Raw genomic sequence first — 24,715 nt, forward strand, 5'->3', positions numbered from 1 at the left:
ATCTAGTCGTGTCAGAAGTATGATAAATGAAAACATTTGTCAAAATAATGACAAGCTAGAAACACAGTATGATGCTGTTTGTTTACAAGAAATTTCTGAGTGCAGTGAGATACAAGAGAAATTCCACTGTGAAAAGTGTAACTCGGAATATACTGTAATTTCACACTAAATAAATTTTTAACAGTGTGCCATCATCAAATGTTGGTAATATTTAGGCTTAAATAAAACGGTAAATGACTATATGAATGACCACTAACAGCCAATGCTTTAAGAGGGTTATTGGAGTAACCTGTGCCCATTTAGGTGTGTGTGTGTGTGTGTGTGTGTGTGTGTGTGTGTGTGTGTGTGTGTGTGTGTGTGTGATATATCAGGTTGCTATGTATTATGCATGTCTTTTACATAGTAGCCTATGTCACAAAGGTAAATTCTTCTTCTCAAAACCAGAAAAAACAGTACTTTGGAAGACTCATGAAACATGCTCATAAGATCCTGTATATGTTGTTTATTTGGTATTGTCTGTTTTGATGTAGTGTGCAGCACTTTCTCGTTGCCTATTATTATTATTATTATTATCATTATCATCATCATCATCATCATCAAAAATTGTATTATTTAAAACTGTTGCAGTCCAGAAGAAAAGCACAGTCCAACAGTCCAACGCTTTTTCCCCCTCGCGTTTTCATGTACTGCGAGCAAGCGCAGCTATTTTAGTCGAACGAGGGCGCTCACTCGTGGGAGATGTGCTGACTTGCGCTCGAGTATAGGCTGTATTTCCCTCATCCAGCACACCCGAGGACATTACATTCATTACCTCTGAGATCCAGTGAACTAAATCAGCTGTCATAGGTTTACTATCGAATAAACTGGACCGACGAGCACTGAAGCCATATAATACTTCATTGTTGCGCCTAGACTTCTGCAGCGTCAAGGTGAGTGCGCAGCATCCTGGCTGCATTCTTACAAAGCGTCAGAAAACGAGCTAACGTTGACTTGGCACAGTCACAGCTATTATGTATAAATATGGATTATCGCAGGATAATCTCTGAAATTGTGCTGTCTTTTATTACATATTCCAACAACGCGCAACCTGTACATTCAAGAAACAAACCTTCCTTGTGCGAACGACCAGTAGCCTATATTTGTTGTAATTTAGTAGCCTATCTTTACAAAGCGAAAATTACTGCTTGACCTCGACAAAACTGTGAAGTAAAATGCGTCTGCGATACACCCAAACACATGGAAATAAGGAGATGTTTAAAAAAAATAAAGAATAATAATAATTGTCTGGGCTACGTTTCTATGACGTGTTTTATGTTTTTAAATAGTAAATTGTATTTCTATTGTTACAATAACTAAACATTAACATTTCTTCAGGAAATTCATCCAGTGTGCTTGAAACAGAATAACCATGTCACTGTATCCATCTCTAGAAGACATGAAGGTGGATAAGTTCATGAAGGTTGGACATTGATTTATTTATGTGTGTATTTAAAATTATATATCTGCCTATCCAAAATGCTAACCCCCATTTTATGTAGGCACAGAACACCCCTACTGCGAGCCCATTAAAGGCTTTACCTCTTCCAGAACCTGAGCCTGACTATGATTCAAAATCTGAAGAGATAGGTAAGAATCAGATACTGTGCTGTACCTATATGATTACATAATTTATGACAGAAAAGGGGCTTAGACTCTGAAGCTGAGCTTCAAATAAGAATGCCATGGGTACCTCACAAGAGGCTTTAGAATCGATACAATCACACTTTAGTTTGGGAACCAATTCTCGCTATTAACTATGACTTTTGCCTCAATAAACGCCTAATTTGCTGCTTATGAACAGTAAGGTTGTTGTTAAGATCAGTATGGGGTAGGATTAATGGATCTAAATATGGTCATGCATAATAAGGCATTAATATGTGCTGTATAAGTACTAGTAAACAGCCAATATACTAGTAATATGCATGCTAATAAGTAAATAGTTAAAACTGTCTCTAAACTAAACTGAATATATAGAGTTTTAACAGTCTTAAACAATCAGGAAATATTATGGAAATTTAAAAACGGATATTTTCAGGCCTGGAAAACTCATAGAATCGTAAATTTGAGTTATCAGATTTTTCTCACTTAGCTTAGCCCATTTTTATTTTTTTTATGTTGTCTGTCTGTCTTTAGCTACTTCTAGCAGGTTGTACCCTGAGCTGAATGAGTTTATGGGTCTGAATCTCAGTGCAGAAGCTCAACCAACTCTTTCCTCTTCAGTTCCTGACCAGACCATTGGGGTGAGTGTGTTTGTGTCTGAGAACTGCTCATCAGCTTATTCCCTTTTTCAAAATAACACACAAAACAAGACATTCTCTTGTGAAAAAGAAGTATACTTTGCATGTATTTAAAAAAAAAGAGTACTTACTACAGAGATGATTTACTTTTTGCTTTTTATTTACAAGTGAAAACAATCCATGACTAAAAGATGAACAAAAAGAAGGCGGCATAAATCCACAGGAAAATACAAAAAATGTCACAGCTTAACTTACTAATAAATTATAGGCAGTGTAAAGATAAGAAATGACAAAAATCTGAATTGACAGAGGGTGTCCATTCACAAAAGAAAATAAGGAACAAAACTATATTCAGGTGAACATGATTCTGTAATCAAGGAAACAGGAAAAAAGCAACAGAAAATGTAAATGTACCACAATGGAAAAAAAAAAAAAAACTAAGAGTCCTAGAAAACAGAAGACACATCACACTTCGGACTTAAGTACAATTTTATATGTCATTTCATAATTAATTCCGTGGTCTGTGAAAAATGTTAATGCTTATTGCCGAAAGTACTGACAAGCATTTATGGTAAACTAATATACTGTAACAAACCAAAAGGACCATGGAAAGAGAGGAGCACACCAAATTGGCAGTATAATACACAATCTTATATCCAGTTTTAAAAGCATAGCACAACATAGAAAAAGTTCACATGCTTGTTTCTCTGAAAACAATGCTACAGGCTCAGAGATTACTGATTCTAACCAACCTAAAAAGCCTCGGCCTCCATCTAAAAAGCTCTATAACCAGGGGAATATTAAAACACAAATAAATCAACTCAACAACGTACATTGTCAAGTCAAGTCACCTTTATTTATATAGTGCTTTTAACAATACAGATTGTGTCAAAGCACTTAACAGTATCAAATAGGAGGATAGAGTGTCAGTAATGTTTAGAAATAAGATTAAACATTCATTTCATTATTGAATTCAGAGATGTCATTGTCTAGCTCAGTTTAGTTCAAATAGTATCTGCGAAATCAAATTGACGATAATCACTAGAAATTAAGTGTCCCCAACTGAGCAAGCCAGAGGCGACAGCGGCAAAACAAAACTCCCTCTGTGACAGAATGGAGAAAAAAACCTTGGGCGAAACCAGGCTCAGTTGGGGGCCAGTTCTCCTCTGGCCAGGAGATTATTGTTTATTTATTGTTTACTTATTGTTTTAATTCAAATTTTAAATGTATAAATGTATTATATTTCTATTTTATATTGTTGTAATTTCTAAAAATAATAGTATTGTGTAGTTAGGTATTTTATCATCATTTTTAGTTATTTTCTTCACTGGGGATATGTCCCCGGGGCTTATCCAGGTGTCCCGGCCTCCGCCGACAATCAGGGAGACATTATCTCCCGGCGCCGGTCCACCATCTGATCTGGACACGGACTAAAAAACAGAATAAGAAAGAAACAGACAAATATTTACAAAAATAAATTGTGTGTTATGGGGAGTGTTCCAGAGGGTTCCGGTTAATCTAATTAATGCAGCCTAACAATCCTTTAACGGATTTGAATAATAGAAGTGTATTAGTGTGTTATCTGTAAGCCAGGTTAAAGAAATGTGTCTTTAATCTAGATTTAAACTGACAGAGTGTGTCTGCCTCCCGAACAGTTTTAGGTAGATTGTTCCAGAGTTTGGGTGCTAAATAGGAAAAGGATCTGCCGCCCGCAGTCGATTTTGATATTCAAGGTATTATCAAATGGCCAGAGTTTTGAGAACGCAGCAGACGTGAAGGACTATAATGTGATAAATGGTATAGGGTGATGATGGCGCAGTGGATAAGACACATGTCTTTGGTGTGAGAGACCCGGGTTCGAATCCACTGTGAGACACCAATGTGTCCCTGAGCAAGACACTTAACCCCTAGTTGCTCCAGAGGAATAGGGTCTAACATACATGTTGTTGGTTTAGATGATTTAACAAGTTTATACAATTCTTCCTCTCCTATAGTAGAGAATGAGTGGAATTGTTCCTCAGGGGATCTATAGTGCACTATCTGATGTGATACTGTAGCTGACGGCTGCATGATTACAATTTTGTCTCTGATAGTATCGATCTTGGAAGTAAAGTAGTTCATAAAGTCATTACTGCTGTGCTCTTTGGGAATGCCAACACCTGTTGATGCTTTATTTTTCATTAATTTAGCCACTATAATGAATAAATACTGGGGGTTATGTTTGTTTTCTTCTAGAAGACACGAAAAGTAATCAGATCTAGCAGTTTTTAATGCTTTTCTGTAGGATCGGGTATTTTCCTGCCAAGCTATTTGAAATACCTCTAGTTTTGTTTTCCTCCAGCTGCGCTCCATTTTCCGGGCTGCTCTCTTTAGGGTGTGAGTGTGCTCATTATACCACGGTGTTGGACTGTTTTCTTGGATCTTGCTTAAGCGTAAAGGAGCAACTGTATCTAAAGTGCTAGAAAAGAGAGAGTCCATAGTTTTTGTTACATCATCAAGTTTTTCTGCGCTGTTGGATATGATGAGGAATTGAGATAAATCAGGAAGATTACTTAAAAAGCAGTCTTTTGTGGTAGAAGTGATGGTTCTACCATACTTGTAACAAGGAGTAGAATTTACAGTTTTAGCTATATGGAGTTTACACAAGACTAGATAATGATCTGAGATATCATCGCTTTGCTGCAGAATTTCAACACAATTAACATTAATTCCATGTGACAGTATTAAATCTAGAGTATGATTTCGACAATGAGTAGGTCCTGAAACGTGTTGTCTAACCCCAATAGCATTCAGAATGTCTATGAATGCTGATCCTAATGCATTTTTTTCATTATCGACATGGATATTAAAATCGCCATCAATTAAGACTTTATCTGCAGCCAGTACTAGCTCAAATTCTTTAATAAAGTCTGTGTGGTGCCCTGGTGGCCTGTATACAGTAGCCAGTACAAACATCACAGGGGATTTATCAGTAACACGTGTTTCTCTAGATAATGTTATACACAGCACCATAACTTCAAACGAGTTATACTTAAAGCCTGCCCTCTGAGAAATACTGAGAATATTGCTATAAATTGTAGCAACACCTCCCCCTTTACCTTTTGGACGTGGCTCATTTTTATAGTAGTAATCTTGGGGGGTAGACTCATTTAAAGTAATGTATTCATCTGGTTTTAGCCAGGTTTCTGTCAAACAGAGTACTAGTTTATGATCATTGATCAAATCATTTACAAAAAGTGTTTTTGTAGAAAGAAAGGGACCTGATATTCAGTAAGCCAAGTTTTATCAATTGTTTCTCTGTATTGTAAATATTTTTTATTTGTTGAACATCAATTAGATTGTTACTGTTACTTTGGTTTGGATGTTTTCTGTATTTTCTAGTTCGGGGAACAGTCACAGTCTCTATAGTGTGATATCTAGGTGAAAGATTCTCCTATGTGCTAAGAATTAACTGACTTCTGTGACGTGAGGAGGCTAGCAGATGGTCAATGGAAGACTTGTTGCCTTCCATTGTCAGTTGCGCTCATTCCATTTGTATGTCCTAATCTGCCAACCCATGTGAGCATTGAGTCTGAAGAGGAGGAAGTGGGACAAACGACTATCTCTGATATTTAGAATTTGGACTGTATTTTTTACCTTACTTTATCTTTGTAAATTACTTTCATTGATATAACTTAATGTCATATTGATTACAGTCACTTTAAGTAATATATTTAACTTGAATAAAACTAATTGTTTTTCTCAATTATTGAAAAATAATTGCGATTTTACCGCATTAAGTATATTTTGGTTAATTTGGGTAAATAATTTTTTGCAATATAATATATTCCCCAATGCTTTTTAGGTTCTTAGTGTCTGCACACATGGAATGAGCTGGGCGGCAGCCCCCATAACAGGAAGTGACCTGGGGGTGAAGAGGGCAGAGATTCGACAGGGTGTGCGGGAGGTGGTGCTGTGCAAAGACATGGATGGGAAGATTGGCCTCCGCCTCAAAGTCATAGATAATGTATTTATTTAATGTTATAAATACTTTAACTTTTACACTTTAATTAATAATAATTTATTAATATAATAATCCAACGAGAGAATCTATTGCAACATGTCAATAGTCTGAACCTTTTAGCTGAAAAATATGTCAAACGTTTATATATGTGAATAATTTCTAAGTGTTCTATGTTTTAATTAATGACATTCACATTCACATCATAGCATTACACCCCAAAAGTTTAATGGTAATCTCTGATTAACATTTCCAAATGTGTGTTTCAGGGTGTGTTTGTGCAATTAGTGCAGGCTAACACTCCTGCAGCACTGGCAGGACTGCGCTTTGGTGATCAGATTCTGCAGATCAGTGGCAAATCATGTGCTGGCTGGAGTAGTGATAATGCACATAAGGAGCTTAAGAATGCCAACCCAGAGAAGATCACTTTGGCTGTGCGAGACAGGTACACACACGCACACAGAGACATCATATATAGAGCATTTTTGCAGGCTTCAAATACTCTGCACTATGATGTTTAATTTATGAGGATCAGGTTCCCATGAATTATTCATGAAGAGATCAGACACAGGAGGGTGTGTGTATGTAGTTTTAGCCTCACAATCTTACAGCAACTATTGTTGTAAACCATTGTTGATACTAAAAAGTATGTAGGTTAGAGAAACTTATGAAAAGAGTTGTCAAAAGAATTTGGCCAAGGCCTGAATTTTAGCAGTAATATCAGGAGAGAGGGGAATGAAAAAAGACCTTGAGTCAGAATTCAAGCTCAGGTCACTGAGTATACACCAAGCACTGCTATATGATACGTGAAAGTACTGCAGGCTATGGCTCTGACAGCCCAACTACTTTATTTTTGGCAGAGTGAAGTATAAATTGTATAGAAAATAATGTGGAAGATGGAAACGAATCAGAAAAGACAAGACTTGAAGGTCGTCAGGAGCACAACCATGTTATGTGTCAGGGCACAAGGCATCACCCAGTCTAACTACTTTTTACTGCAGAAATAGAATCATCCAAAAGGCATCCATATGCTATTTTTAGGTAAACAGTCTATATTTTCTGTCTGTGTTTATTGAGTTTTCTGAAAGAGATCTTGGTTATGTAACCCTGATCCCCGAATAGGGAACGACTCACTGCATCGCTGATGTAGGGTTGGGCAATATGGCAAAAATATGTCACAATTTTGTTTATTTTTTATATCACGATTCACGATTTTATCACAATTCTTTATCATGTTGGTTTTACTATTTTGCAAGCTGTCTAAGCAGTACAGCCAAACTAATTTATCTGTTATAAAGATAAAGCCTTGCAAGGTAACAAAATATAAAAAAGAATGGCAGATATTTAGGTCAAAGTGGGTGAAGATAAAAATCTTTGTCATTATTTTATCTTTGTTATTAAAAAATAAGAACAAAGAAACACATTACAAATACACATAATATACAAATAAAACAAACAGTGTTTTATTTTCAGGTACAATAGGTGTATTTAGCCAGAGCATTCAAGAAATTTAATGAACAAATATAAAAATAAAACACTATTGATTCCTATTAAAGCAACTGTGTTAAAGTTTTTCAGTCGAGACTAGTGAGTGATTTTTCTCTTTGTGTTTTGTTGTTTTATTGACATTAAAGGGGTCATTGGATGCAAAATGCACTTTTACATGTTGTTTGAACTTAAATGTGTGTTGGCAGTGTGTGTACACAACCACCCTATAATGATAAAAATCCACCCGGTGTTTTTTTTTTTAAATCCAGATAAATAACATCCCCTTTTTCAAATCAAGCTGTTCTCAGATTCTTGGCTGTGTCACATCACACAGGCCCCTCCCATGATTGTTGATTGACACTAGTGTTTTACCCTCACCCGCCCTGAGTGAGCTGTCATCAGTCTGCCATTGTTTCGATGCCGGAGCGGTTGTAGACAAGAATGTTTCCTAAGCAATTGAGGTGTTTTGTTGTTGGTTGTAATAATGAATATAGCAGTTGTCATTTACTCCTGAAGCGCTGAAGACACAGTGGAGTACGTTTGTTTTTGAAGAGAATGCGTCCCCCGATCTGCCTGTATGCGTTTATGTTCGTGCAAATAATTTGTGATTCAGCTTCACCTCCAGAAGAAGTGAGTATACGTTTTTTTATGAATTTTGCAGATCGCCTTTCCTAATAACGTGCTAGTTAGCAAGTTTCACGTTGAATATGGCTAAAGTTTACAGTCTCTCAGAGAACTGCGCATCACCCCACGGAGGGAGAGGGGCAGGGATAGCAGAGCTCATTATCATTTAAAGGGAAATGCACTGAAACGGCTTGCTGTGAAAAGTGAGAAAAAATTTTGACAAGGTAAAAAGGGTGTTGTTTTACACTACCATTGAGAAATTTTAACCAAAGTATAGTCTTTTCATTAAAGGCCCGATATACTTCAAACGAAGTTCGTTTTCATTCTTCGTTTGGGGGCAAAAAGAACTTCAAAAAGGCTGAGCGACGGTATACTGTTTCGAACTCCGCATTACTGGAGGTGGGGAATAGATTAATGTAAAACGTGTCGCGACGCTCGCGCGTCTGCCCTAAACACAACAATGATGCAATGAAAGTGTATCTAGGTCTTTTATTAAACTGGATAAATTATTACACGTCTTTATATTTTATGTTGTGACATGATTTGATAAAAACAAAGGTTTATTATTGTATGCTCTCTTGGCATTTTATTTATTGTATAGGCTCCATTTAAATTCGCTTATTGAAAGAACAACAGCAGCAGCAGTAGTATGGTCAAAGAGTATAGAAGACCAAGAGGCGAAACTCTGATGCTTTTTGGGTAACAGCCACTAAGTGGCGCTTCGGTAGCGCGGCTGCCATTTTGTGGTGAAAAATCCAAATGGACAATGTTACAGATATACAGAAATAGACAGAATAACAATGAAAGAGAAGTCAAAGTGGAATTAAAGAACGCAATGTTGGGTAATCCACTGCGAAAATATGCAGCGTGACAGTAAAAATCTTGCCTTTTATCGTTTTTCCAAGTACCCTGCCAGGTAATTATTCACAAAAGTTTATATTGTGTTTTTAAGTGGGACGTAGCGCTGTCTTATGCACCTGCTAACTTTAACTGTTTTTAGTCTAGTAGTAAACTTAAATCCTTTAGGAACTGCAAGTCCTATAGCCATAGAAACCATAATGATGAATTATAAGGATATGACACTAGTTATAATGAGCGTATGCAACTTCACACATTTACAATAACTTACTATATTATTATTTAGTATTACCCCAATAGGTCTGAAATATATATTGTACGTTTTAATCCCCTGGAACACAGTACAAATATGATGATCTCTAGAACATGATGCGTTGCTGTGTCTGTCATAATTAAACAATTTTGGAGAAAGTGGCTGTACTTGTGGGTTTTTTTTTTAATGTGTTTTAATTTTTTTTTACAGTCTTCCTTTAACGGGCATTAATATTACAAATAAGATAAGACAAAATATTAATAAGACAATACTGCAAAATCAGTTTACTGTCAAGATGTTATTCCTGTTATATATTTATTGTCCAACATTCTTTGTGTCATTAATTTAATTTCATATGTTGGTATTAATTCAGTGTTTATAATGCTAGTGTCACGGATCGACCAAACTCGCTCACCACCCAATCACAGCGCACACCGTCACCTGAATTCTAATTGCGCACACCTGTTCGGAATTTGCACTCTCATCAGTACTCCTTCAAAAGCACACACCTCACTTCACTCAGTCTTCACTCAGTGTCCGGTCTCGTTTGCACGAAGTGGACTCTTCATGATACTATCAGTTATCTATCAGATGTGCTAATTGGATGCAGTCCTGCTATGATGATCATCCTCCATCCTCAATCACTCCACTCCTCCAGAAATCACCAGCACTCCAGAACCAGGCAATGAATCCATGCAAATTGATACTAATCGACTCTGATCTGCTGAGCAGCAGAGGCGGTTAACCCAGGGACTGTGTCTGTATTGTGGTGCTGGTGGGCATTTAATCTCCTCATGCCAAATTCGTCCTCCTCGACCCATGGTGTGTCATTAAGCCGACTATTATAAATATGCAGCCACTCACCACTGTAGTAATACTTACTGTCTCCAACGTCTCCATTCTAGAACGTGCCCTCCTCGATTCTGGGTCAGCCGGTAATTTCATCTCATGAAGCCTCTGCCGCCAGCTCAGCCTCCCGACCACAGCAACTAAGACCATCTACCAAGTCCAGTCGGTAACAGGAAAACCTCAGCCGTAAGCACGTTCGCTTCAGTGCAGGTCCCATCCATCTACAAGTTGGTCAATTACATGAAGAGATGATTCATCTCCTGGTTCTGGAGAGATCCATCGCTGATGTGATTCTTGGGTGCCCGTGGTTTGTGCAGCACAACCCTGCCATCTCTTGGAAAACCGGCGAGATCCTGAAGTGGGGCAGCACGTGTTTCCCTGACTGTTTCCCTCACACTCCTCAACCGTCAACACTTCCTCCCGAGACACTAACCATAAACTTCACCTCCATCGAAACTCCAGTGGAAAAACAGTTTTTCCATCCCTTCCCCATGCCCCTTTCAGTGACGTCTTCTGCCTGAAGAAAGCCTCACAGCTGCCATCACATCGGCCATGGGATTGTGCCATAGATCTGATTCCAGGTGAGCCAGTGCCCCGTGGAAACATTTACCCATTATCACTCCCTGAACAGAAGGCCATGGAAGAGTACATAGAAGAGGCTTTAGAACCAGGCTACATCCACCCTTATACGTCCCCTGCTGCTTCAAGTTTTTTCTGTCAGCCTTGTATAGACTACCGGGCACTTAACAAAATTACCGTCAAATTTCGTTATCCACTTCCCCTCATCCCAGCGGCTTTGGAACTAGGGATGGGCGATATCTTATCGTTTGCGATATACCGTTGAAAATTCTCCTCACGATAAAAATTTGTCTCCACACGATAATAATAAGTCTAGTTGATGACGTAATTTTGTGCGCGCCCGATTCACTGTTCACGTGCGGAGTGAAAACAAGCATGGCTGAAGGCGGACGTGAGGCTGACAGCGCGTTCACACCGGACGCGACTTGTGCGAATAAATGGCACTATTCGCGCGTAGTTGGACGCGTGAACATTTTGGGTTTACTCGCTTCATTCGCGCGTGAAATTCACTGCACAACAGACGCGAATTCGCGTCATGGGCGGGGCTTCTGCCAGGCGCACATGTATGACTGCCACAGAGAGCATATGTATAGAATTTCGCTCATTCGCGCGAATTGCGTGGCAGCATGTCTATTCGCGTCTTTGCATTGACTTAACATGTAAATCACTCGCGCTTAACGCTTCATTCGCGTCTGGTGGGAACGCTCCATGAGGAGGAGCTTGTTGTTAAGCGAGGAGCTACCTCCACAATTTGCAACTGGTTTGGTTACAGAAAATCAGATGTGGAGCAAACTACCATAATATGCAAAGTGCACAGAAAAATGGTGGTTACAAAGAGTGGAAACACGTCCAATTTGAATTTGACATAAAAGATGCCAAACTTTTAATAAAGTTAGAAAAATGCCATTACAAAGGTAAAAACAAAATTCCCTCTAAATCACTTTAAGGAGTCAAATATCACCTCGTAATGGGAAGGTTAATTTTTGATCAGAATTTTTGATTATTGATTTGAAGGTGCTGCTAAATTTTTGACCGTGCTCCTAAATATTTTAAATTAGAAGCACAAGCGCTCCTAAAAAGAAAAGCGTAGAGCCCTGAGAAATATTTCTCATGTATGTGACGAGCCCCAATTTTAAGTTTTCTTTTTTAAATTATTATTAAGTTGTTTCATTATAAGGAAAAAATGCAAGTGATCCGCGCGAGCACCTCACTGTCATGCATGCGCATTCTTTTCCGCACAAACACTTGCATATGAATAATAGTCTAGACTCTAGAGCATAGCCTCATAATTTTGTTTTAATAAATCGCTTATGCATTAAATAAAGATACAAAACAGGTTGTTAAATATGCTGAATATATTGTTCAAATATTTATAAAATGTGAAACTGTAGCTAATCTTATTCGCAGTCTAGCGTTTTGCATCTGCATAACATAGTAAATTACTTTTAACCTGCAATGATACAAAATAAAACCAAACAAGATTTGTAATGAAGAAAAAAAATGTAGACAAATAATAATGATGTAGCCCACATCTCTTGAGCGTCTCACACAGCATGCGCGTGAACACGCAAAATCTTGCTCTCTGCATGAATGCAACGCAGATAGCGACATAAGTTTGTTTGAAACACATAAAAAGTTTAGATAAGATAATAATATTAACAATGAACATTATATGACATTTAAAATAGTTTTGGCGATTTTTCCTTCAGTCCGCCTGTGCATTTCTGACCCAAACAGCAAAGCAGTATAAATATCCACAATGTTCTCGTTAAATATGCCATTTCTGAGATATTGCAATGAATTAATTTCTAAAATGTTATGATATGGAAAGCCTGAAACAGATCACAGCAGTATAGCCATACACAGGCTTTCAGTCATCAGCAACGTGGTAAACGTGTGCCAGTAGCCTATGCATATGATTTAATATGAAGCGTCCGTAACGCATTATTATGGTTGATAAGAGCAATTAATGGAGATGAGCTGTTGATCATAATTAGCATGGCCATAAGTTGGCTGTGTACAGAACGTTTCAAGTTAATTGCATTAATAATACTATATGAAATAAACTTAATCTTTAAAACTTAATCTATATTATCGTCATTTGTATCGTTATCGCAATAAATACCTGAAATTATCGTGATAAAGTTTTTAGGCCATATCGCCCATCCCTATTTGGAACATCTCCGTGGAGCCACCGTCTTTACCAGATTGGACCTCCGCAGCGCCTACAACCTCATCCGGATACGTGAGGGGGACGAGTGGAAGACTGCCTTCATGACCTCTACTGGCCATTATGAATATCTGGTTATGCCATATGGACTAGTCAACGCCTCCTCATTCAAGGATTTCATGCATGAGGTACTCTGGGAGTTTCTCCATCAATTTGTCCTCGTCTATATTGATAATATCTTCATCTACTCCCGGAGTATAGCCAAACATCACCACCACGTTGCGGAGGTCCTGAAACGCTTGAGGGAGTTCAATCTCTTCCTCAAAGCAGAGAAATGTTCCTTCCACCAACCAACCTTGGGATACATCATCGACAACGGTGGCATCCAGATTGACGAGGGGAAGGTGGCAGCCATTAATAACTGGCCAGTACCCACCACCATCCAAGAACTCCAACGCTTCCTAGGATTTTCCTATTTCTATAGACGGTTTATCCACAATTACAGTACACAATTACTGGTCACCAGCCGCGGACAAAGCTTTTACATCTTTAAAGAAGGCTTTTATCAGCGCACCGATCCTCATTCACCCAGACCCTGACAAGCCCTTCATTGATGCCTCCACCACCGGAGTAGGAGCGGTGTTATCTCAGCAGCAGGGGACTCCAGCCAGACTCTATCTATGCACCTTCTCCCGCAAGCTCAGCCCGGCAGAAAATAATTACGACATCGGCAACAGGGAACTCCTCGCTATCAAGCTAGCATTGGAGGAATGGAGGCATTGGCTGGAGGGAGCACAACATTTCTTTCACCGTTCTCACAGATCACAAAAACCTCCAATATCTGCGAGAGGCCAAGAGACTTAATCCCCGCCAGGCTTGGTGGGCACTATTCTACACTTGATTTTATCACCTCTTATTGTCCAGGTCCAAGAAATATAAAAGCCGATGCTCTCTCACGTCTCCATGCTCCAGAAGAAAACCGTGAAGAACCAGAATCCATCATCTCTAAAGAACTCATTGTCAGTCCCATCTAGTGGACTTCCTCCCCAGTAACCTCCTCCAATGCCTCCACAGCCACTCCGTTGGGCTGCCCACCAGGACTACAGTATGTTCCCAGAGCACAACGCACTCCCTTGATTCACTCCACTCACACATCTTTGGGCACTGGCCACCCAGTCTCTGATGGTAACACATGTGTGCTTGAAGTAATCGATCGATTTTCTAAATCTTCTCACCTTCTTCCCCTCAAAGGCCTGCCTACAGCCTTCCACTGTACTCACTCCCTTCCAGTGTGTACTCTGTTACTAGCCGCCCCTGTTCCCTTGGTCTGGAGAACCGTCCGATGTTTCGTCAGTCGACTACTGGTTCCGGGAGAGCGAAAGGGTCTGGGACGCAGCTCACCATCAGCTTCAGCGGGCAGTGCGCAGACAGAAGATGACAGCAGACCTTCGAAGATCTGAAGCTCCATCATACCAACCTGGTCAGAAGGTCTGGCTGTCAACACGGGACATCAGGATGCGCCTGCCCTGGAAGAAGCTAAGTCCCAGATATGTTGGTCCCTTCACCATCACCAAGCAGATTAATCCGGTTACTTACCAACTGCAACTTCCTCCTCAATACAAGATTCACCCTTCATTCCATGTGTCTTTGCTCAAACCTTACCATCCTTCTGTTTCTGTTTCTCCAGAGTCTGGCCCGACAGAGGAACCCCCTCTTCCTTTGATCCTGGAGGATGGAGCCATCTACAAGGTCAACGAGATCTTGGACTCCCGGCGTCATGGTGGTCAGTTAGAATACCTGAAGGCTATAGACCGGAGGAACGTCTTGGGTCCCCGGGGATGACATTCTCGACCCTTGTCTGCTGGAAGACTTCCAATCCACTCATCCCGATCGTCCAGCTGCCCGAGGAAGAGGTAGACCACCACGACGTCGGGGTCCTCGGCCCTTAGGAGCGGGCCGTGAAAGAGGGGGTACTGTCACGGATCGGCCAGACTCGTTCACCACCCAATCACAGCGCACATAGTCACCTGAATTCTGATTGCACACACCTGTTGGGAATTTGCACTCTCATCAGTACTCCTTCAAAAGCACACAGCTCACTTCACTCTCCACTTCGTCTCGTTTGCACGAAGTGGACTCTTCATGTTACTCCAGCGAGAGATTGATATTCTTACCTTCCTCATGTGCTTACCTCCTGTGATCCACTCCCCTCCATTGTTTCCGAGTGATTGGCTCCATGGTGTTCTCTGGTGAGGTGTGTGCAGTCATCCGTTCAGCCACCAGTTACTCCACGAACTCTTCCTCTATTGCCGTTAATAAACTTCAATTATTGTTTCTAACCCTCTGTGTGAGTCTCCTTCCATAACAGCTAACTCTTGAACTTAAACTATTTTCAACCGAAACTGACATGGTTTCTAGAGAGCAAAAGGTTTTGTAAAAAAAAAAAAAAGAGGGAAGACTTTAAAATGACGTCTGTAAAATAAACTGTTAAAAGGATTTGATGATCACTAGTCTAGTGATTGTACATTATTGTTGTCATCGTTCAGGCACGTTTCTTTTTAAACAAAGCAGCTGATATTTGCCATAGTGACAGCTAGAATCTAGTGGACTACTGAGTGGCTTTTACCCCAAAATGGCGGAAGCGCTGGGCTGCTGCTGGGTCCCGCTGTTGCAATGTAACGTTCTACAGAGTTTCGCCTGTTGGTCGTCTTTACTCTTTGGTATGGGGTAACATTTATTTGAAGCACATGTATTTGGTACTTGCTACCTTATCTTTACTATTTCCTTTCATTCTTTTCATGGCTTTGGAAAACTTGCATCTGATGTTTCTCTACGTTGCTTTTTGCATAACTCTGGGTCGTCGACACCAAGCTTTGTTGTAATTTCTTTCTAGGAATTAAATGCTTTCTCTGACTCTTTGAAGTCTCCCTGTGAGCGATTGTACAGGTGCGGATATTTTAGTGGTAGCTCAGCTATTCGACACAGTGTCTTTATGTTACTAGTGACTTGGAGATGTTGTTCTCCTGCCTGACCTGTGTTGAATGAGAAACGAACCGGGGGAAAAAAAAAATTGCACGTCAACGAAGGCGGAGATACAGAACACACCCACCGACTGTGTAATCACCACGGATCAATGGTAGCTCAAAGGTGTTTAGGAGCCAAAACGAACTCCCCAGAAAGTTCGCTTTGGTGAGCTGTTTCAAACTGCCGAAACGAACTCAAAACGAACTTAATTTCGGCCTGATTTTTTTCGAAATGACGTCATATTAGTTTGTTCTTCGATTTCGTGTGAAATATATTGGGGCCTTAAAGAATCATATCAACTTGTGGAAAATGGGCATCCGATGACCCCTTTAAAAGAATAGTTCATCTGTCTGTCAATGCTTTTTTATTGTTATACCATTAACTCTCGAAAATTGTTTTAAACCTGAATGTGTTTCTTTCTTCTTCTGAGCATAAATGTTATTTTGAAGAACGTGGGTACCCATGTGAAATCCATGCGGGCTAGATGTGGGCTGGATCTGGGCCAACACTATTTTGCTGTCTGGGTAATCAAACAGTTGCTGGTCCTCAGTGACTTCCATAGTATTTTCCTGGTATCAAAGTCAATGCGGGCCAGCAACTGTTTGGATAGCCACATTTTTCAAAATATCTTCTTTTGTGTCCAGCACAAGATAGAAACAGGTTTGGTACAACATGTGAGTAAGTAAATAATGACAGAAATTACATTTTAGGGCAAGCTATCTCTTTAATGACTATCGTTAGCATGTTTAGTACCATTCCTTTAAGACCTGCAGTCCTGCACTCATCTAATAATACAGGAAAGTATAAATTTTTCTCTCAACTGTTTACTTTAATTTTAGACAACCAACTGAGTCTATATGTAAACCTTTTGTGTTTTGACAGTATTAGAGCAAAATATAACTTAGTTCAGTAATTATGCGCTGTTTGACAGGCTTTTTAGTGTGCTCGCTTCGGGTGTACACGCTCAGAAAAGTGCACGTCAGAACAGCACGTGAATGAAATGCTTAACCGGCAAGGCTTTAAAGCAGAAGCAAATAATATACTTTTGTGACTGCGAATACATGCACTGTCCTGTGAGAGTAACTCTAATGCTGAGCTAACACTGATGTGAATGTATGTGGCGTTGTACAGCTTATTGAGACAGAGATGCCAGAACTGCAACTGATAGAATGTGTGTCGCGTGATACTATGATATTTCTTCAAAAGCAGATTGTGGAGACATTTTTATCATCCATGATCAAAAATCGTTATATCGCACACCACTAAGCTGATGCTATGGAAACACTCCAGGATGCGACCGATTTAAGTGATTCTGTCCCCCGCACTTTCGCCAGTCACCACCATGTTCTCTGGTGTTGGTCGCTTAGATATGTAAAACTATATCCAGGCAGAGCAGCATTTAAAGCGCATGAATGAGAAAATAAAAGGTATTAAGCAAGATAGGCAATAAAAATGTAAAAAAAAAAAAACTCAGTATGGTACTTCTGCTGGCTGACACACACACACACACACACCCGAAGCATATGCACTGAAAGCTTCCCAAAGCTTTGGATTGCCGATCTGAGTTGTATTTTTCATGGCTTATTGTGCTTTAATGGTCAAACACACTATCAATTAAAAAATGTCAGTCTGGGTGAGTATTCAGGTATTCAGTCGGTTATGTCTTAAGTAAACGTAAACAGTTGTGATTCAGTATCAATATCTTGGATCAGTACATGCACTGAAAGGTCTTAAAGTGACAGCAGCAGGTTTATTATGTCCTTATGTCCTGTGTCCTTAATGTAAATGTTTTTTTTTTATCTTTTCATTTTACATTATTGACACACTAGTTTCCTTTTTTGGTACTGTGCAGTTGCTTTGACACAATTTACATTGTTAAAAGCGCTATATAAATAAAGGTGACTTGACTTGTTAATCATATAAAAAAGAAAAAGAGAAAGTCAATCACTGCTCTTGACTGAATGACTTTTTTAGCTTTAATAAGGATTAATGTATATTTAATTCATACAGTAAAGACTATAGTGTTCTGTTTTACATTTTTACCTAAATACTACTGTTAGATAAACTGCATTTCATTAAAATGTTCAGTGAGAGAAAATTAAGCCCTCAATGTCCCTTACCACAGGAAATAAATATACATAATGAATTTGTTTGGCTCATGAGGGTCATGTTGCCCTGACAGTTGTGTCTTCCCCACATTTAAAATAGCTGCTATGCCCCTGGTAATGGGGTAAATCGAATGTACGCTATAATTACTATGCTCAGATGAGTGAATGTGTGTTCCTCTTACCAGTTAACATTGTGTGTGTGTGTGTGTGTGTGTGTGTGTGTGTGGACGGGTATTCCCTACTTCAGTGGTTCTTTATCCTTGTCCTTGCTACTCCCCGCTTTGCAAATTTTGCCTTTCTTTCATGTTTAACACACCTGATTCCAAATCACCAGCTCTTGAAAAGAGAGCTCCATGAATGAACTGTGTTCCGATTTACATGGTCCCTACACAGTGTTCACTACTCTCTACTCCCTGCACACAGAAAATTGGCTGAAGTTTACTTTACTTAAGAACACGAATTTGTGCTACATCAGTGCCTGCAACATCTTCATACAGAGACAAAACTTACTACAGAACTTTCAAGGGTTATTTAACCGTAATCATGAGTTTTGCATAGTAAGACACATCTTGTGCACTTTAGTGGAACATATACACTCCTTTCGAACTGGAATCATGGCGGAATATCCTGTGAATTCACACCTGTCCACTTCACATGGCACTTACAGTCGAATTGAACAAAAAACCTCTGAAGCGGTAAAAGAAACATACAAAATGTGCAGAGCAGGGGGTGACTAGGACCAGGATTAAGTGAAGTGAAGTGACATTCAGCCAAGTATGGTGACCCATACTCGGAATTAAGGACCGGTGCCCAAAATTATAGGGCCTAAATACCTCCATAAGTATAGTAATAACAGTATATTTTGACCTTGTGGGGACATTTATTAGGGAAACAAGCTTATAATTCATACAGAATGGAAGTGTTTTGAAAATCAAATTTTTTTAATTAATTTATTTATTTTTTATCTAGTGATTTTTAACTTTGACTTAAAGGGGTCATCGGATGCCCATTTTACACAAGTTGATATGATTCTTTAGGGTCTTAACGAAAAATCAATAACATACTTTGATTAAAATTTCTCAACGGTAGTGTAAAAAACACCTTCTTTACCCTGTCAAAATCAGCTCTGTTTTCAGCACACTGATCTAGTCCATGCTGCTTTAAATGCTAGTGAGCTCTGCTGACTCCGCCCCTCTCTTCCGTGGAGTGACGAGCAGATCATAGATATGTGTAGATTCCCTATTCAACCTCTCCTGATACGTTGACACATCAGCCATCCCGCATTCACCATAATAATCAATGAATATTCAAAGATATACATGCGTATAACTTGCTGTTGTAGACGCACACAGTCAGTGAGCTCAAAGATTCACAGACCGTTCCAAAAATGGCGGATGGCTTATGTATCGTGGCCCATAGAAACAGTCGATAATGAGGCATCTAGGTATATACATTGCAGCATACTAAACTTAAGCCGCAAAACTGGCTAACTAGCACATTATTAGATAAAGGTGGATCACGAATGATTCGGGCGAACATAAATAAAATTTGGCTTTTTATCCAAATAGAAAATTATAGAAAATACACCGATATATTGTATGCAGTATGATTTTATTTGTTTGTTTGTTTTAGAATTAACTTCATATTCTGACAAAATAGAACTTTTATTGCTAGTATTTCACTGAAGTAGATTTGTACTTCAGTGACAGTACTGTTTGGCTTATCAGGCAGTTGCAACAAGCCTCTTTCGTTAAAGGGATACTCAAAAATGAAGATTCACTTATCAGTACTCACGCTCATGTCTCTCCAAAACCATAAGGCTTTCATTCATCTTCAAAACACAGAATAAGTTATTTTTAATGAAACTTGAGATATTTCTGTCCCTCCATTCAAAGGTCATGCAGCCAAAACTTTGACACTTTCACAAAAAATACAACATTTAGCAACATTTCTAAAGTGAAAAAAGGCTGTTTTGTAAATTGGAGCATGCCAAAAAGCTGGTACTTCTGGCAATAATTATAGAAACCATGAAAAGCCCCTTTTCAAAAACTTGTGAAAGTATCCTCTCTCCATGATAGAAGACCACACAAACATCACTATGCATGCAACGTCTTTCACTACAGCAGCTTTGTCAAACTCTCGCCACTCCAATGCATTCTAAAGCCAAAATGTGACCACTTTCTCATCTACCTCACCTCCATCTCCCTTGCCTTAACCACAGTTCTATGTCAGGTCACTCCAGTGCCCTACTCAGGAGTGACAGAGTATTGCAGTAACTTTCTCCTTCACCGTTTGCTCCAGTTAGAGATGCAGTCACAGTGCTTTCCCACGGTTTGAGCCAAAAATGTGTTTGTCATCTCCCTGCTCTCTGGAAATGCACTGAAGTTGAACCATCTAAAACCAGAACGACCTGGTCACCCAATCACACACCCAGCCAGGGAATCTGAATAACTGTACCATCTGTCAAGGAAATTCCTTTATAACTGACTATGCTCTGCACTGCTGAACCTTTGTGGCAGCAAGCAAATCACCTACCACTGGCCCTGGAGCCCTCTCTCTGGCTTTATCTCACCACCCACAATGATATTATGGGCTGGGGAAATTCTTTTAACTGTTTCATCTGTGCTTCCCATTGCAAGGCAGTCACCAACTTGCCAGCCCTACAGTAACCTATAATGACGTATGGCTTGGCCAACTATATCTCCATGTTCCAAGGCTTCATGAATGAGGTATTCCAGGAGTGTCTTCGATACTTCAGCATCATCATCTATATCGATGATATCTTTGCTACTCCAAGAATGAGGCTTCGAAAAGTGCTACCATGTAACTCTTGTAATGGAAAAACTCTGCAAACACGTCTGTTCGTAGGGTTGAGGAAGTGTGAGTTCCATAGGTCTTCAGGCCAGGTTTTATAAAAAACCCATCACTGGAGTGCAGATGTTCCGGGGAAGGTCTCCACCAACCAGTCCTGGCCAGTTCCATCCTCTATCAAGGAGCTACAAGTCAAGTGAAGTGCCATACTGCCAAGTATAGTGACCCATACTCGGAATTCGTGCTCTGCATTTAACCCATCCAACGTGCACACACACAGCAGTGAGCACACACACACACCGTGAACACACACCCGGAGCAGTGGGCAGCCATTTATGCTGCGGCGCCCGGGGAGCAGTTGGGGGTTCGGTGCCTTGCTCAAGGGCACCTCAGTCGTGGTATTGAGGGTGGAGAAAGCGCTGTACATTCACTCCCCCCACCTACAATCCCTGCCGGCCCAAGACTCAAACCCACAACCTTTGGATTACGAGTCCGACTCTCTAACCATTAGGCCACGACTTCCCTACAACACTTGTGTTTGTATAATGTCATCTGCCAATAAACCCTGTTGAGTTCATTCTGTCTGTGTCCATCTCTCTTTGACAGTTTTTTTTGAAATATCAATGCATATATGGGAAAGGATGCAAAGATTCAATACAAGAAAATACAAAGGAAAGCCTGCAAAGGACTCCCCAGCAACATTTATTTTTTCATTTTACAAAACAAAAAAAAGCAAAAAAAGTTGCCTTCTATACAATCACATGTATGACCATTATGCAATTATAAATCTGCACTGAAAATACTATTACTGTTTGCAGGCCATTGGAGCAAACTGTTACTCTACACAAGGACATGAACGGGCAGCTCGGCTTTCTTTTTAAAAAGGGTCGAATCACCTCAATAGTAAAAGACAGCTCAGCTGCACGTAACGGCCTCCTTACTGATCATCAGATCTGTGAGATCAATGGTCAGAATATAATCGGACTGAAGGTAAATGACATCAGTGTTTTGCATTTGGTGGTTTTCCTTCTTCCTCTTTTGCTCTGTCTCTCTTAAAAAACAACATGGCCCTCTAAAGCACTTGATTTCAATTTAAGCTACTTTCTTCTCTTTTCATCTCTTTGATTAGGACTCCCAAATCACAGACATCCTTAATTCCAGTGGAGGAGTTGTCACGGTAACTGTGATGCCAGTGGTCATCTTTGAACACATGATGAAAAGGTATGGAAAATAAACCGCAGGTGGACAAAACCCAATGCCAATCAGCAGTCTATTCATGAAACTTTACTGAAAGTATCCTATTTTTCCTTCTTTTGTTGTGTCTCACAAATGTATTCTTAACATTATTTTTCTCGCTGCAGGATGTCCAGCAGTATTGTAAAGTCACTAATGGACCATTCTATTCCTGAGGTGTGAGATCGTTTGGATCAAACTGTACAGCTGGAGATGATTTGGCCACAGTTTTTGGAGGGCTCACATTTTGTTTGGAGCACAAGTTCGGTTGTGTGTCAACAATCATGTGATTTTTTTGTATGTTTATTTATGTTTGAGAGGTTATTGTCAGGCAAAGAAAGACAAAGCAAGGAGAACACGAGATATATTTGTTTCAGTTTTTCCTTTAAATGAATAGTGTACTCAAAAATGACAAATTCTGTAATCATATACTTACCTTTATGTTGTTCCAAACCCATAATGCTTTTCTGACGTATCACACAAAAGAAAATGTTAGGCCATATGCAAAATGTTCACACTGCTCTTTCCCTTACACTGAAAGTGGGGGTGGATGCTTTTGAACCTAAAAAAATACAGTAAACCAAGAAAGTAAAGTCATTTATACAACTTACTGTGCTATACTCTAACTCATTTGAAGGCAAATATAGTGTGGAACACATTGGAATGTAAGTCATAGCTGCCGTAGCTGTCAAATGTCATTCACACTTTTGCATATTAAAACTGGTTCATCACGATCAATCATAACATACACAACAACCTATGCAGTTTGGCATCATTAATATCAAAGTTGGTGTGACTTGTCTTCACACTTCATAATTACATAAATGCAAATAGGGAGCTGCAGTGGAGAAGATTTTCAGCAAATGACAACTTAAACATCAGTATGTTTTCTTATACAAAGCTATTGTATTGCTTCTGAAGACTTACAGAACACAAGTCATATGGTTTAGTTTATGACATATTCATAGTGCTTTTTTGACTCGAAGTACTCTGTCCCCATTCATGTCCTCATTTTATTCTAGTGTGAATATTCTGCTTAGCATCTCCTTAGGTTTAGAATAAGGTTTGGAACAACATAATCATGAGTAATGTTGACAAATTTTCATTGTTGGGTGATGCCTTTAATTTATCTCCTTTCACTTTAGATATTTTTTTGTTAAGCCTGAAGTTTATTTCAATTTCTTGCAACATAATATCTCACAAAAAAAAGCATTCTGAATTATCATCAACGTGCATTTCAGCATGCTAAAGCTGTAAATCAGTCATAATAATAATGCTGTTAAAATTACATTCTAAAAGCCATTAAAAAACTATGCACTCGTTTTGTATAAAAAACAGTACAGAATTCAGAGATTAATTATATGACAACTTTATGTTTCAGAGTTATAGTTGCAGTACATTTTGTGCCCATGCATTCTTCATAATGTGTATGTTTGTGTGGCCTGTATGGTTTGGTACTTTAAACAAAACAGTAGTTTTATTTCCTCACCAAAACTTGATTTTTTTCTTGGTGTCTCTGCAGATAGGACTACACCTTTGCAACACATTGTTTTGCTATCTTGCTATTACATGTTCATCTAAAGCCTCTTTAGACGGTGTCAGGCTGTGAATTACAACTGAAAAATCTATTATTTTCAAATTATACATTTTATTTTTAGCAACATAGTTTCTGTCCAAAATGCAAAGAAAATAAATAAAATAATAATAATAAAATAAATAAATAATATAATTATATTACATTTATAAAATAATTGCTATAGTAATTATAATAGTAATAGTAATTATAAATTCTACTGTTTTAATATAAGTCCAAATACTATAATTTGTCATTAAACTATAAATTCATAATTTTGTAGCTAAACAGTTGCATACAGTCAAAAGTACAACTTGTTTGTTGATGCTTATTAAATCTGTCTTAACTGTCTTCATTAAACTTCTTGCAATTCTGACAAAATATAAAATAGCCAGCTAGATAATGTTGCCTTGGTCATATATTTAAATTAGTGTTCAATACATCAAATCACTTTCTTTTTTCTTTTTTTTTTTTCTCGATTGCTTAAACACATTTCTTGAAATCATGCCTCTTTTTTTGGACAAATCCATAACTTCTAACTCAATTTCCCAAACGTCCTATATTCAGGTCAAAATGAAGCGTTGCACTCAAAACAATTCACTCTTGCTGAAAAACCAAACTTTGCTCTCAGACATGTCACACAAACCCTCAAAAACACACACACTACAACACAGTCTTACACACGGATGAGATAAATTCAAAACAATGCTACAAAAACCGGTAATAAGTTATGTTGCTTGTGGTCCCCGGTGGAGTACCCCTTGTTGGCTGATGGCCGTGCACATACCCATGCAGCAAAAAAATATATTTTCAAATGAAGGCCGATTTTTAAATATATTTCAAAATATACAAAAAATGGGCAAAAAATA

At 38.9% G+C, this 24,715-nt stretch overlaps 1 protein-coding gene across 1 annotated transcript; it reads left to right on the forward strand.

Moving 5' to 3' along the window:
* The first annotated feature begins 709 nt into the window (after positions 1-709).
* Positions 710-23,763, forward strand: LOC306876624 (syntenin-1-like). The gene is made up of 9 exons (XM_079427937.1): positions 710-929; positions 1,375-1,459; positions 1,539-1,626; positions 2,173-2,279; positions 6,121-6,282; positions 6,546-6,721; positions 21,859-22,030; positions 22,170-22,261; positions 22,402-23,763. The coding sequence occupies exons 2-9, from the start codon at positions 1,409-1,411 to the stop codon at positions 22,454-22,456; spliced, it is 903 nt and encodes a 300-aa protein (XP_079284063.1). The 5' UTR covers positions 710-929; positions 1,375-1,408; the 3' UTR covers positions 22,457-23,763.
* The last annotated feature ends 952 nt before the right edge of the window (positions 23,764-24,715 follow it).

Source organism: Barbus barbus, assembly GCF_936440315.1.
Source record: "Barbus barbus genome assembly, chromosome: 1".
In the NCBI taxonomy this organism is placed as follows: Eukaryota; Metazoa; Chordata; class Actinopteri; order Cypriniformes; family Cyprinidae; genus Barbus; species Barbus barbus.

Coding starts and splice junctions, on each gene's coding strand:
- LOC306876624 (XM_079427937.1), top strand. CDS start 1,409: ATGTCACTGTATCCATCTCTAGAAGACATGAAGGTGGATAAGTTCATG. Junction 1,627..2,172: donor TTCAAAATCTGAAGAGATAG/GTAAGAATCAGA, acceptor GTCTGTCTTTAG/CTACTTCTAGCAGGTTGTAC. Junction 6,722..21,858: donor ACTTTGGCTGTGCGAGACAG/GTACACACACGC, acceptor TACTGTTTGCAG/GCCATTGGAGCAAACTGTTA.